The sequence below is a fragment of the Artemia franciscana genome, chromosome 11 (assembly GCF_032884065.1).
Source record: "Artemia franciscana chromosome 11, ASM3288406v1, whole genome shotgun sequence".
Taxonomy (NCBI): Eukaryota; Metazoa; Arthropoda; class Branchiopoda; order Anostraca; family Artemiidae; genus Artemia; species Artemia franciscana.
Genome location: NC_088873.1, coordinates 16,565,198 through 16,579,935, shown reverse-complemented (window position 1 = coordinate 16,579,935; position 14,738 = coordinate 16,565,198). Strand labels below are relative to the sequence as shown.

The following is a 14,738-nucleotide window of genomic DNA, read 5'->3' as shown; positions in this document are numbered from 1 at the left end:
AGAATGAGCCCTCTTGCGAGATTCTAGCACCACTTGGTCGATACGATGACCCCTGGAAAAAAAACAACAAACAAACAAAACAACAAATAAACACGCACCCGTGATGTGTCTTCTGGCAAAAAATACGAAATTCCACATTTTTGTAGATAGGAGCTTGAAATTTTCAAATTAAGGTTCTCTGATACGCTGAATGCGATGGTGTGATTTTCGTTAAGATTCTTTGACTTTTAAGGGGTGTTTCCCCCTATTTCCCAAAATAAGGCAATTTTTCTCAGGCTCGTAACTTTTGATGACAAAGATTAAATTTGATGAAACTTATATATTTAGAATCAGCATGACAATTTGATTCTTTTGATGTATCTTTTAGCTTCAAAATTCCGTTTTTTAGAGTTTCGTTTACTATTGAGCCGGATCGCTCCTTACTACAGTTCGTTACCACGAACTGTTTGAAATGTTATTTTGAAAACAAATAGGCAGGAAGTTTTAAAAAGAGCTATAAACGCTTCAATAATGACATCATTTCCGAGGGTTTTCAGACTTTTTTGATGAGCAAGATGAAGTTTAGGGCCGTTTCTGCAAATCGGCGCTGAGAACGTTTCTGTAAATTTGTTGCCGTTTTTTCTGCAATTCTTTGGTGAATTGGCAAATTGGTCCCAAAAAAAGCTACGTGTTTCCATCCCTTTAGTTCCAACACGCTGCTATTCGTGGAAAATGCAGTTCCAATAACACTCTTATCATGTGAGAAAATGTAGAAAAATACCCAGAAAATTGCATGCAAGGTACAGAAAAGTTGGAACGGCCTTTACTTTATCTTAAAGACGAAGAGTTTCAATCCCCTTGTAGGAATTGAACTTTTATTGTTATTCCAAAGAAGAAAATGGAAACTTACAAATTATAGCATACAAAAGAAACAAAATAAAGCAGCTGTTTATTTCATTCATGATCACGTTATCTTTCATTGATGCATCGTATGAGACTAGGAATATTGTAAGGAAAGTAAAGAGAATATCAAAATATGAATTTATTAAGCGTGAAGTGGAGCCTATGGCTAAAATTACTAAAGGACTGGGAGATGCACCCAGATAGAATAATAGTAAAACTAGCAGTTGGGGTGGCGCTTCGCGCCACCCCAACACCTAATTGGTGGGAGCGCTTCGCGCCTCCCCCCCAGGCCCCCCCGCGCGCGTAAGTCATTACGCGCCATATTAGTTACGCGCCATTGTAGTTGTGTCCCTGTGTCCCACCTGTGAATATAGATATATATATATATATATATATATATATATATATATATATATATATATATATATATATATATATTTAACTACGTAAAACTTGCGAATATACAACATTCTTGGCTGTCCCATTGCCTGTGCATATAAATAGATTGTCAGGTTTACCGACTCTTGAACATGCAACATATAATTGTCCATGGGAAAAACAATCTGTATTCAGATCTATACCTCATTATTCTAATGATTGCCCTTGAGCTTTGTTGATGGTGATTGCTAATCGAACATTCCCTGTGTCCCCGTCGTCATTTATATATCCCCCTGTGCCCCCGGCGTCCCCGTTGTTGTTGTTTCCCTGTGTCCCGGTCGTCATTTGTGTCCCGGTGTCCCAGTCTGTAATTTCTCTTTGAGTGTCGCGGTCGTCATTTATATTCCCTGTGTCCCGGTCGTCATTTTTGTCCCGGTCGTCATTTGTGTTCCGGTGTCCCGGTCTGTAATTTCTCTTTGAGTGTCCTGGTCGTCATTTATATTCCCTGTGTCCCGGTCGTCATTTGTGTCCCGGTACTTTGTTGATATATATATTTTTAACTACGTAAAACTTGCGAATGTACAACATTCTTGGCTGTCCCATTGTCTGTGCATATAAATAGATTGTCAGGTTTACCGACTCTTGAACATGCAACATATAACTGTCCATGGGAAAAACGATCTGTATTCAGATCTATACCTCATTATTCTAATGATTGCCCTTGAGCTTTGTTGATGGTGATTATATATCGTCATTTATATATCCCCCTGTGCCCCCCGGCGTCCCCGTTGTTGTTGTTTCCCTGTGTCCCGGTGTCCCAGTCTGTAATTTGTCTTTGAGTATCGCAGTCGTCATTTATATTCCCTGTGTCCCAGTGTCCCGGTCGTCATTTTTGTCCCACTCGTCATTTGTGTTCCGGTGTCCCCGTCCGTAATTTACTCTTTGAGTGTCCTGGTCGTCATTTACATTCCATGTGTCCCGGTCGTCTTTTGTGTCCCGGTGCTTTGTTGATGATGATTGTTAATCGAACATTCCTTGTGTCCCGGTTGCTTTCTCTTTGAGTGTCCCGGTCGTCATTTATATTCCCTATGTCCCGGTGTCCCGGTCGTCATTTTTTTCCCGATGTCCCGGTGTGTAATTTCGTCAATCAACAAACATGACGTCAGTCGACACACAAACATGACGTCACTCGACACACAGACAACTTATTTTTATATATATAGATAGATAGATGTCCCGGTGTCCCGGTCGTCATTTGTGTCCCGATGTCCCGGTGTGTAATTTCGTCAATCAACAAACATGACGTCAGTCGACACACAAACATGACGTCACTCGACACAGACACACACACACACACACAAAGACAACTTATTTTTATATATATATAGATTGTAATGACATGCTAAAAAATTTAAAGGAGGTAGTCAATCTAGACTTGTCTCAGTTAAAGATAGGAACAAAACAGTGGCATAGAACAGGGTGAAAGAGAAGGGGGCATGGTCCCAGGTGGCATGCGAAAAGGGATGGCGGCAAGCACCGCAATATCCAAATGAGTAAATGTTGGATTTTTGCGATCGTGACAGTAAGGCGCGGTTGTGTCATCATGTTCCCGTTGACAACGTTACAATAGTAAGATTTAATCAGTAAGCAAATAATGAGTCTCAGAATAAAGTTATATTTAATATAATCGCGGTGAGTACGTGGTCACTCCTACTTTGTGTACAAAGAAGTTATAATTTTTTTTTTAATAGCTTATCTTTAACTAAACATGAAAAGAATAAAAGAAAGTAGAGCATACTACCAGAATGAGAAGAAAGCAAAGAGGGAGATTACAAAACAGAATGAATAAGCTATACAAAAGCTTATGCATCTGGTGCTGATGCTGGTGCTTATTATGGTTATGCTTGTGGAGTCTATACCAGCTTTGCCAAAATCTATGCCGAGGTTTTCAGGCAAGCGTTTTGAGGGACTTACGTGGTTCGAACCCAAGAAGTAGTTCAAATAGAACAAATAGCCATTACTGACGTGGGCTCCGTGCATTATCTATATACATATAAATAAGTTGTTTGTTTGTGTGTGTGTTGACTGACGTCATGTTTGTGTGTCGACTGACGTCATTATAAGGACTGAGCTGTATGTCGTCATGAAGTTGTTTGTCGACTGACGTCATGTTTGTCGACTGACGAAATTACAGACCGGGACACCAGGACACAAATGACGACCGGGACACAGGGAATAAAAATGACGACCGGGACACAGGGAATATTCGATTAGCAATCACCATCAACAAAGCTCAAGAGCAATCATTAGAATAATGAGGTATAGATCTGATTACGGATTGTTTTTTCTATGGACAATTATATGTTGAATGGTCAAGAGTCGGCAAACCTGACAATCTATTTATATGCACAGACAATGGGACTGCGAAGAATGTTGTATATTAGCAAGTGTTACGTAGTTAAATACACACACATATATATATATACTAGCTGTTGGGGTGGCGCTTCGCGCCACCCCAACACCTAGTTGGTGGGGCGCTTCGCGCCCCCCCAAGCCCCCCCGTGCGCGTAAGTCGTTACGCGCCATATTAGTTACGCGCCATTGTAGTTGTGTCCCTGTGTCCCACCTGTGAATATAGATATATTTATATATGTGTTTCAAACTACGTAAAAATTGCGAATATACAACATTCTTGGCTTTCCCATTGTCTGTCCATATACAAAGCCGTATGTACTAATAATGACGTCATATGCAAACGCTCTTTTTACAAACAAACAAACATGCATACACACAACTCGTTTTTATATAGATAGATAGATAGATAGATACAATACAAATTAACTACGTAAAACTTGTGAATATACAACAGTCTTCGCTGTCCCATTGTCTGTGCGTATAAATAGATTGTCAGGTTTACCGACCCTCAAAGATGCAACATACAATTGTACATTGGTAAAGCAATCTGTATTAAGATCTATACCGCATTTTTCTAGTGATTGCCCTTGAGCTTTGTTGATGGTGGTTGCAAATGCTAATCGAATTGGGAATTGCAATCTTTTAAATTGAAAAAGCAGATCCGTTGGAATCATGGGAATGCGAGGAATAAGAACAGCCTCGCCCTCATAAGGCCCTGTCAAGATTGTGGCCTCTGTTAGGTTTTCCATTGTTTTTTTTACGGCAAGTCGCGTGCCATTGCAAAGCTTTGGTGGGTTGATATTTCTTAAAAGTATTATTGGTACGCCTATTTTTAGTTGTAGCACGTGTGGTAGAAACCCTGAAGGATCTATGGAATTTAAAAATTCAGATGGATAATTAACCGCTTCATTTGGTTCCAAAATACAAATTAACTGCGTAAAACTTGCGAATATACAACATTCTTCGCTGTCCAATTGTCGCTGCATATAAATAGATTGTCAGGTTTACCGACCCTCGAACATGCAACGTACAATTGTCCATGGGAAAAACAATCAGTATTAAGATCTATACCACATTTTTCTAATGATTGACCTTGAGCTTTGTTAATGGTGATTGTAAATGCTAATCGAATTGGGAATTGCAATCTTTTAAATTGAAAAGGCAGATCCGTTGGAATCATGGGAATGCGAGGAATAAGAACAGCCTCACCCTCAAAAGGCCCTGTCAAGATTGTGGCCTCTATTAGGTTTTCCATTGTTTTTTTTTACGGCAAGTCGAGTACCATTGCAAAGCTTTGGTGGGTTTATATTTCTTAAAAGTATTATTGGTACGCCTATTTTTAGTTGTAGCACGTGTGGTGGAAACCCTGAAAGATCTATGGAATTTAAAAATTCAGATGGTTGATTAACCGCTTCATTTTGTTCCAAAACTGTGTCGACTGACTTGTAAAGGACTGCCTGGTCTCGAATCCTGGTCAAAACAATATTGTTGATTTCGTGAACGTCTATATTTTTGGGTGCGAGAATCGCTCTTTCACTTAGCCATTTATTATTTTTATAATTTTTTAGAATATTCGGAAATACTTTTTCAATCAATTCATTTTTGGACGTCACTAAATTACAGAAATCAGCAGGTAGTTGTATACGTCCTGAAATTGAGTCTACTGGGAGCTTTCCGTTTCCCATTGCCAGCAATTGATCTGAAAATGTTTGACCAGAGTCATCGTTTTGCAATCGGACACGCATATTTGCAGTTAATTTTAATATTTTTACTTGTGCCCATAAATTAGAATTTTTCAGGCAAGCATTCATTTCGTCTGCAGGAGTTGATCTAGGTATTATAGGTAATGTTTGCCTGAAATCTCCCGCAAGCAATATTAATGTGCTGCCAAAGGGTTTCGACTTCCCTCGCAAATCTTTCAAGCATTGATCCAGAGCCTCGAGCGATTTTTTGTGTGCCATTGTGCACTCATCCCAAATAATAAGTTTGCATTGCTGCAATACTTTACCCATCCCAGATGATTTGGAAATACTGCACGTGGGAGTTTCTGTAGAATGCAAGTTCAGAGGCAATTTCAAAGCGGAATGAGCAGTTCTTCCACCAGGCAGCAATGTTGCGGCTATTCCGGACGACGCAATTGCCAACGCTATATCATTTTTTGATCGAATTGATGCCAGAATCAGTTTTATCACAAACGTTTTACCAGTACCTCCTGGCGCATCCAAAAAGAAAATTTCTCCAACGTTGTTATCTCCAATAAATTCAGAGCTTGGCATGCACTACGGTAAGTGTCATGTAAAGTACCATTTACAGTCCTCAAATACTCAAAGGATGTCGGACCGGGTACATTCACCAAAATCAGGCGTAGAAAGAAGCATTCATGTTGATTGGGGTGAACGGTGTAGAGTCTTCCTATCGTGGTATCTTTGAAGATGGTAGGTTGGCCGTCGACTGACTTACCCTGTTTTCGACGTTCAAATACTTTATTTTTAGTATTCCACGTGTAATACGAAGGCACTTCAGTATACAGCAGTTTTTTTGCAAAAGAATCATTTTTGCAAAGCGAAAAAAAAAGCTGTTAATGTTGTATCCGGTGGATTCAGGACTCTTTGTTGCACGTTGGTTTCCGTGAAATAAACACGTTGACCATTCTGTAAATGTACCGCTAAGTGAACAACAGCTGGACTACGTTCATGTATCGGAAATGAAAGAATTCGCCAAACAGCTTCATTACTGCTTATGTATCTTCCAGCCTGATATTGTACGTTTTTGGCTGCAAGCCAAAAACTGCCATGTCACTGCCTTTGTTGATGTATTTACATATGTATTTGATTGCCTTTACGGAGTTACAGTATTCAACGTTTATGTGTGCATTAAATGTTTTTGATAATAATGCGGAATATGGAACAACCCACTGGTTATCTACTTCGATGGTGGTACCGTTACGCTTCTTTATTATTGCTGTTTTACCGCCATCTTCAGTAGATCTTCTTCTATATTGTGGGTAACCATCATTGCCAGTAATTGTGTTTGATACTAAAAGTCGAGGATATTGCTTTGTGCACCTTCCTTTGGCCATGCATGGTGAATTTTCGTTCCGTGCACCGCAAGGTCCATGTATCATATTTTTTACAATAATATCATGTAACCCCTTATCGACATTTTTATCAGGTATTTCAGCGTCACCGTCAAAGCAAAAATGACGACAACTAATTTCATGACGTCAGCCGACACAGAAACATGACGTCACCTGATCCACAGACAGACAGACAGACAGCTTATTTTTATATAGATAGATAGATATATATATCATGAAAAGAGAAATCACCAATGCAACAGCACAAACGCATTAAAAAAAAAAAAGACAGAAGGAGAAAAGGAAGACTGTATATATATATATATATATATATATATATATATATATATATATATATATATATATATATATATATATATATATATATATATATATATATTCACAGGTGGGACACAGGGACACAACTACAATGGCGCGTAACACTACAGAGCGGGAGATCGGGACACAAGTGACGACCGGGACACAGGGAATATAAATGACGACTGGGACACTCAAAGATAAATCACAGACCGGGGACACAGGGAATGTTATGATTAAATTTACCTCTAATGTCAACCCTCCAAAATTGGTTGCTAGGACCCTCATCTTTCTTTAATTGATGGTTCCTTTTGCTTTTATTGTATCCTTTATAAGCTTTTTCATGTTTTGTTTTCGTTTGTTATGCTTCAACCCTCCCAACTAGGTGTTGGGGTGGCGCTTCGTGCCACTCCAACAGCTAGTTTATTTATAATTGCATTTTTTTCTTTTCACCAAAGCACTTTAAATGAGAGGCTGATTTGATTGAAAATCATTCTATTGCTCTTTTTTGAGTCAAAAGTGATTGGAGGGCAACCTGAACCCCCTCCCAAGCTAGCTTTCTCCCCAAAGAGATGAAGTCAAATTTTTGTGATAGGTATTTTGTTCAACATAGTTGAAAGGTTTTAAACTATGCCTCTAGGGATGATGTGACCCCTCTCCATGGTGACTGGGGTAAGGGCTATACGTTAAGCAGTTTGCCAATTGTGTATATATAATCTTACTTATTTGGAAAGGGCACCATGTTTGATCTTTTGTCTGCCAAAAGAATAAAGGTATTAAACTGTCGCTTTTAGAGAATATTGAGGGTAGTGTTGAATTAATTGAAATATACTATGTGCATGCGGGTTGTCAAAAGGGCGTGTCTCAGAAACGATTTGTAGTATTATGTTCAATTCTCATGGAATAATTAAGGGGATTTTCCATTGAACAAAAAGGAAATATGTGTACGCTACCACTGCTACTACTACTATTGTAACTACTGCTATGCCTTCTACTGCGACTGATTTGTAATTTACCGTGATGCTTGTTGCTGCATGTCTTCTAGCCCCAGATCTTGTTGCGCTTCAATTTCTTTCATCATTACCTCAGAAATTATTTCCATGTCGTTTGTTTTAGCTGTTCGGATTCATTCAAAATCATGTATCATTTTACATGAAGTCACAGATACCCACACAAATTCTTTTCCAGCTTTTTCCCAGTGGTTATATTTTTGATCGATGTACGTTTGTATGTAGCTCAATAGCAAACAGGCTTGGTAACCTAACCTACATTATGGATTAGCATAATCATCGAGTTATTCTTTAGTTTTAAATCGCCAGTTGTAATATCAGCAATTTCAATTGAATTATGGAATTCAGACGTTAACTAATTCATCCTGCCTGTACATCAACGAATTATCCATTTTTTAGGTTTTGCATTCTTCTGGGATTTGTTGTGATTGTCATTTGAAACTTCTAGCCAAAGATTAGGAGATTAGTTACTACTACTATTAACAACTCACCGGAGCGCCTGAGGCCAACACAGCTACTCACGCTCCTTCTCCATTCTAGTGTACTCTAAGCCTCCTTCTTTTCACCCTTCCAGGATGCTCCCATTTCCCTTAAATCTTTCTTTACGACATCATCCCAAAACAGTGAGATCAGGATGAAACTTGGTGGGAACAATAAGCACAAGCCCAAGGTACGTGACTGACACAACCAGACCGGATCTGCTCTCTTTGGGGGAGTGGGGGGGGTAATGGGGCTGTTCACACAATTTGGCAATCCTTGCCCCCGTGGCTTTTCAGATCATGTTGCCCCCGGAGATACAATGTTTACTATAATATTTCAGAAATTATACAATAATATATCAATTTTCGTTTCACCTGACTCCATATAACCCAATACTAATCTTTATCATCTTCCATTTTTTTTTCTTAGTCTTAAATTCTGAATTAAATAAAGCTGGTAAACAAATCAGATTAGTAAAAAAAAAACTTGAAAGAATGAACTCATTTATTGGAAAATATTCTATAATTTTTGATTTGTGTGTGCGTGTGTGTGAATCTGGATCCCCTTTGCTCAAGGAAATTTAGATATAAGTTTCAAGCCAATAGAACAGAAACTTTTTCGACTATGTTTAAACACACAATTTCTCTATTTAAATTTTTATGCGTACATTGGGACCCTCTTTGCCTAAAACTTATGACTAATTTTCATGCCAGTCGGGGAAAATAATTCTTGACTTTTTTTCGGGAGGATCAATACTCATCTTTCTATAATATTTTTTTTTTGCATTAGGGTCGTCTTGTCCAAGGAAATAAGAGCATTAGTTTCGAACTAAAAAATGACCCTTATTGGGGGAGGGGCATACTCCTAAACTTGGTTATACATCAGGCTTCTCTTTCCCAGGAGCTTGCAGCGGCAAGTTTCGAACTCATTAAGGACAAAAAAGAATTTTGTGTATTCAGGGGTGCCGCTGTCATTCTTCAAATAAAAATATCTTATACACATAATGGAGGCAACAACCATTGAAATTTTCAATCAAATCGGAAAAATTACTCACAAGTAACACGTGTGTTACAGCTTTTGGCATGCCCCATTTCATTTACAAAAGAGCATTAACACTAATATTAAACACACATAAATTTTATTTAGTATAAACTTTGGCCTATAAGAATCAAGAAAGAACAAGACAAATATATATACGATACTAATTTTTAAAATGACACAGAGTTAAATCTTAAGCTGCACTAAACAGGGCGAGACCTTAAGAGTTTGAACTTCCTGGCCACATTTCGTGGCTTTTTTTTATACATTATTATTTCTTGATCTGAATTCACTACAAGGCTTTGCATCTTCGTCAGTTTGCATCTTATCTTCACGTTCTAGCTCAGGGAAATATTATTAAGAAAAAACTGATTTTGGACTGTTTCTGTGTCTTCTAAATTTGTTTATTTTAGAATTTTATCTTTGCCTGTGTTACACATCATGCAAAAGTACAAGCCATGGTATTTGCATATCACATCAGCACAGTGGTCACATCGAAGCAGCTGTTTACCTTCTTGTTTGTCACAGCAAATATAACAAAATAGATACCTATTGTGAATGTTGTCCATGTCTTCCAGAATTTACAGTCACAGCTCCAGCCTGAGCCTTTTAAGCACAATTGAACAAAACGCAAGATATACAATGTAAGAGGGAACTTGGTGTCTGTATACAATCTATCCCCTGTGCCATCTACCAGAAAGGGTAGTTGGAACTTAACCAAACTTCGTGGGAAATACGGGCTACTGTCTTATGTCTTATTTATGGAGATTTATGTCTCATATGCCAAATATTTGAGGAGGAGGTGGGGACAAAGTTCTTTTGATCAGGATGTGTAACAGAAGGAGTCGTCATATATCAATCAAACTTGTTCGAAAATTATGTAACTATCTTAGTTGTGCCTTTGGGTACATACCCATTCTGACCTCTGTGGGGGGGGAGATCTCTATATTCATGTTATCTCAGTATTTGCCAGAATAGGTTATCGTATCTCATCAAGCATAATGAGTAGTAAGAGCAGATGTTCTAGTTGTGTTTTTGGGGTTCAGGCCCTATTAGATCTCTTTTGGGAGATTGGGTACGTAAATTCGTGTCACCAAGATTTCTCGTCAAACACGATGCCGGACCACACTGAAATCACAATTCTGGTTGTAATTGCTAAAAAGTGGTTTGCTTCTCAATATATTCGTTTGCTTGAATAATGGTATATACCCTACTGTTGTATGAACCCTTCTGCCTTTGAACAAGGTACCCTTTGTAGGGTAGCTTTAAATACCTCTCATAATTTTCACATAAAGCTTTCATCCTCTCTAGAATATCAGTAGCTTCATTTTGGTCTGAAATATTAAAGCCATATCAAATTAAAATTGGTCAACGCCAAAATGAACTGGTTTCTGTTAGTATCACTCATGTATTGCCCCGCTTTAAAATGAAAATGCAGGAGCAATACAGAACAGTGCTTAGGCACTTGATTTAAATTATCCAATAATTATTCCTTCTTATCTGGTTGTGAAGTTGCAGACAACAGAAAGAGATCGGTATCGTTCATAGTTAAGACACTCCAAAGAATGGACTTGTGGAGTTAAAACCAAACGATAAGGCTCTAGTGGTAAGTCATTTGCTCGGAGACAAAATAGAAAGAAAATCCACCACTAAAAAGGGGTTTATATCATTCTTGTATGGAAGAGGCAAATAGGATTTAAAAAAAGGCAAGTTCATTTGAATTACTAATTTGATGGTCACTGCCGAATATTAGGCCAAATTTTCTTCCTAAAAGATCTTCTAGTTTTTCCTTTCCAGATGTTGATATTTTATAACCACTATGGTAAAATTAATATGGAAGACCGTGTATATGGTTTGACACTCCTCTTCGTTGAACGTTCGTTCGTTGAACCTTCATCTGTTGAATCTTCTTCGCAGGAATTCTACCTCTTCAGCAAGCATTTCTGGAACTATCATTTGCTTCTGAGGGACTAGCTCTTTTCGTCGTTGTGCTGTCGCTCTGAGGCCTTTTGGTTTTTTTATTTATTGTACAAAAGGCCTTCATTTCCAATCTCTGAGTGTCAAAAGTAATGGTTTCTAATTGTACATATAATTGTAATGGTTCATGTATATATATATATAAAACAAAAATTAGAAAAAAAGCTTAATAAGAATTATTCATCACCTTCGGCAGCTTCTTCTTCATCACTGAAATATGATGATTTCTTAAATTTGAGTCTCTTGTTTAAGTTACAAGCCGGTTCACTACTCCTGCACTCCAAAGCTGATATTGATTCTTGCTAAAATTTATTGAAGGATTAGTAAAAATTTATAGAACAAATGAAACATTTAAGCACGCAGATATAAATCCCCAGACTCTGCAACTGCAGTGCAAAAGGTCTGAAGGCACAACTATTATTTTTGTAAAACTACAAAAAATTTTATGCCAAATTATCTCCCGAAAGCTGGTTTTAATTTTTGTAAACAGACGGCTAGACAGCACGCATCAAAATTAATACAGAAACTTCCACGTTTGTGATAAAAATTCTGGGTTAAGCCAAAAGTTATTTGGTCACAAATTGGTCATTTTACCTTTGGTCATGAATTGACATTTACTCATAGATTGACAATTTATTTATAAATTAGATTTGGTCGACAAAACTAAACTTCGAATTCTGGAAATTTTCTGACACGCAAAAATGCCAATCCGCACTGACGATAAGTATTGTTTATTTCTTTAAAACAGTTTATACGCATCAAAGATGGTACTATATACATCACAATAAAAGATATCATAAACAAAAATCGCTTTTATGTACTAAACGAAATCAAATTAAGTTTTTCAGAACATAATTTTGCCCCCCCCCCCTTCCTCACTCTGCTTTCTACTTCAGGTGATACATCATATAGTCATACTAAAACTTTAAAACTTACAGAGAAATGAGGCATTTGAAAAATTATTCTGCTTCGAAAAACATATAATTTTTCACCTTTTAGTGCATTTTCATCAGCGAAACCGTCCCGTTTGGATCATTTTCTTTTTTTTTTTAGATGATAAACAGTTTGAATTCTATAAAACTAGTTTCTATATTAACAAGTTTTCCTATCTTGGATAAAAGCTATAAAATAGCAAAAATCAAAATCGGCAAAAAATACTGTTTTTCACTTGATTTGTCATGAAATTTTTACGTATGGAGTAATTCCTCGAATTTTCAGCAACTGCCTTCATAATTAAACAATGAATGACAAATGGCGTTTTTCTTCTTTTTTTTTTTAGCTTTGAACGACTCGATGTGTAACTTAAGATTACCCCCTTTACTGTGGGTTTTGTTTGTGAAAAATTCATTTTAAGGGTGTGTTGTCTTATGAACAGAATTTGGAACCAACTGAACAACAGAAAGTTAAAAACACACAAGGAAGAAAATTAGGAGCGATTGCAATTAAAGAACATAGAAGTCAAGTTTAAAGTGTCCATTCACAAGTTTATTTATAACAAATTAGCTTACCCTTCGTGGGGTGGGAGTAAAGCAAAAATGCGCATTTATGAATATTATCAGTAAGTATTTTAAAATTGTTTTCAGTAATTTTCGGAACTTTTCTCTTTGCCTTCAGAGGGGGAACAGCCGCTACACTAGGACTATTTTTTGACGTATTTTCATTTTGCAAAATTAGAAAACATCACTGCCTCCTCCCAGCATCTTCGTGAACCGGTACTCCCAGTGTCAGGAACCGGGTTGACCAAACTAACCAGGAATAGTGGAACACTATAATCGATAAAGGTCTAGATTAGGAGGTACTGAGAAGGAAACCTGTTAAGAAAGCAATTCTTACTTCATAAAATGCAGAATAATCGTAGCTATCATATTTTGCATGCCGCCCCGCTATACTTCACCCCCCCCCTTACATGCAAATATATAGCCCAAATTATATATTCTAACGCATTCCGCCAACCGACACTCTTGTTTTTCCGGTTAGTGTTCCATCACAGTTGATGCAATTTCGGTCAGACGGATTGAAACAAGCAGAAGCACTGGGAGAAATACATTGGAAGTATATAATTTGGGCTATATATTTGCATATTAGGGATGGGGATAGCGTATAGCAGAGCTGCATGCACAATGTGTTAGCTACAGTTATTCTGCATATTATGAAGGGTTCTAGGTGTTTACCCCCCACTCCCCCACCCAAGGAAGATAACCCCTCGAGAAAAATCCTCCCCGTGGATAATAAGGCTTTTAAAATTTGAGAATTTTAATCTTTTTTTATAATCTTTTTTCCGTAGGGGGAAGGGATTTTGGTACTTGTTTATTATACGCCACTCACTCTTGTTTACACTGGGTAAAACTCAAGAACAAACCGTTTTCTTCGTTTCTTTCACCTTAGCGTGAGACAAGACAAAGACAAGTTACACAATAGATGGGAAATGTACAATTTGGGCTATGTATATGGACATAAGGAGATTGGGCAATTTGAAGTCAGAAAACAATTCTTAATTTTTCAAGGAGATAGAGCCGAATTTCCCGGTATTATTAAAAAACAATCAGCAATTAAATTTGAAAAAAAAAACAAGTTTTTTTCAACTGAAACTAAGGAGCAACATCAAAACTTAAAACGAACAGAAATTATTACGGATATCAAACGGGTTGCTTCCTCCTCAAGACCTCACTGTTAACGTTAAAGTTTTTTTTTGAATTTCAAAACAAATTTTATTATTCTAATTAAACGGCCACTGTGGTTCGGAAATCGTTCTTTAAGAATTAGGAAAAAATTTTAGCGTAAAGAGCAAGGTCTTGTGGAATGGGAAACTCCTTTCACATACGTAATAATTTCTATTCGTTTTAAGTTTTGATGTTGTTCCTTACTTTCAGTTGAAAAAACTTTTTTTTATACAATGTTTGATCGTTTTTAAATAATACCGGGGAATCCGGCTCTCTCCCCATGAAAAATTCCGGTAGTTGTGTATTATACGCCACTTACTCAAGTTTACGATGTGTACAACTCGAGAACAAACCGGTTTCTTTGTTAGTTTCTTCATTACCTTAGAAACAAATTTGGGCTATATATTTGCTCATTAGGGAGGGGGGGGGGGGGTATAACGGGTCTGGATGCACTTTGTAGCAGGTACAATTATTCTGCATATTACGAAGTAAGAATTGTTTTCT

At 37.4% G+C, this 14,738-nt stretch overlaps 1 protein-coding gene across 3 annotated transcripts in view; it reads right to left on the bottom strand.

The window, feature by feature from the left end:
• Positions 1 to 9,680: 9,680 nt before the first annotated feature.
• Positions 9,681 to 14,738, bottom strand: part of LOC136032890 (zinc finger CCHC-type and RNA-binding motif-containing protein 1-like) — an 83,480-nt gene continuing 78,422 nt past the window's right edge. For all 3 annotated transcript variants that reach the window (XM_065713324.1, XM_065713323.1, XM_065713325.1), the window contains one exon: positions 9,681 to 11,876. In XM_065713324.1, coding sequence (XP_065569396.1) covers positions 11,751 to 11,876 — 126 coding nt within the window. In that variant the 3' untranslated portion in view covers positions 9,681 to 11,750. The remainder of the gene's footprint in view (positions 11,877 to 14,738) is intronic.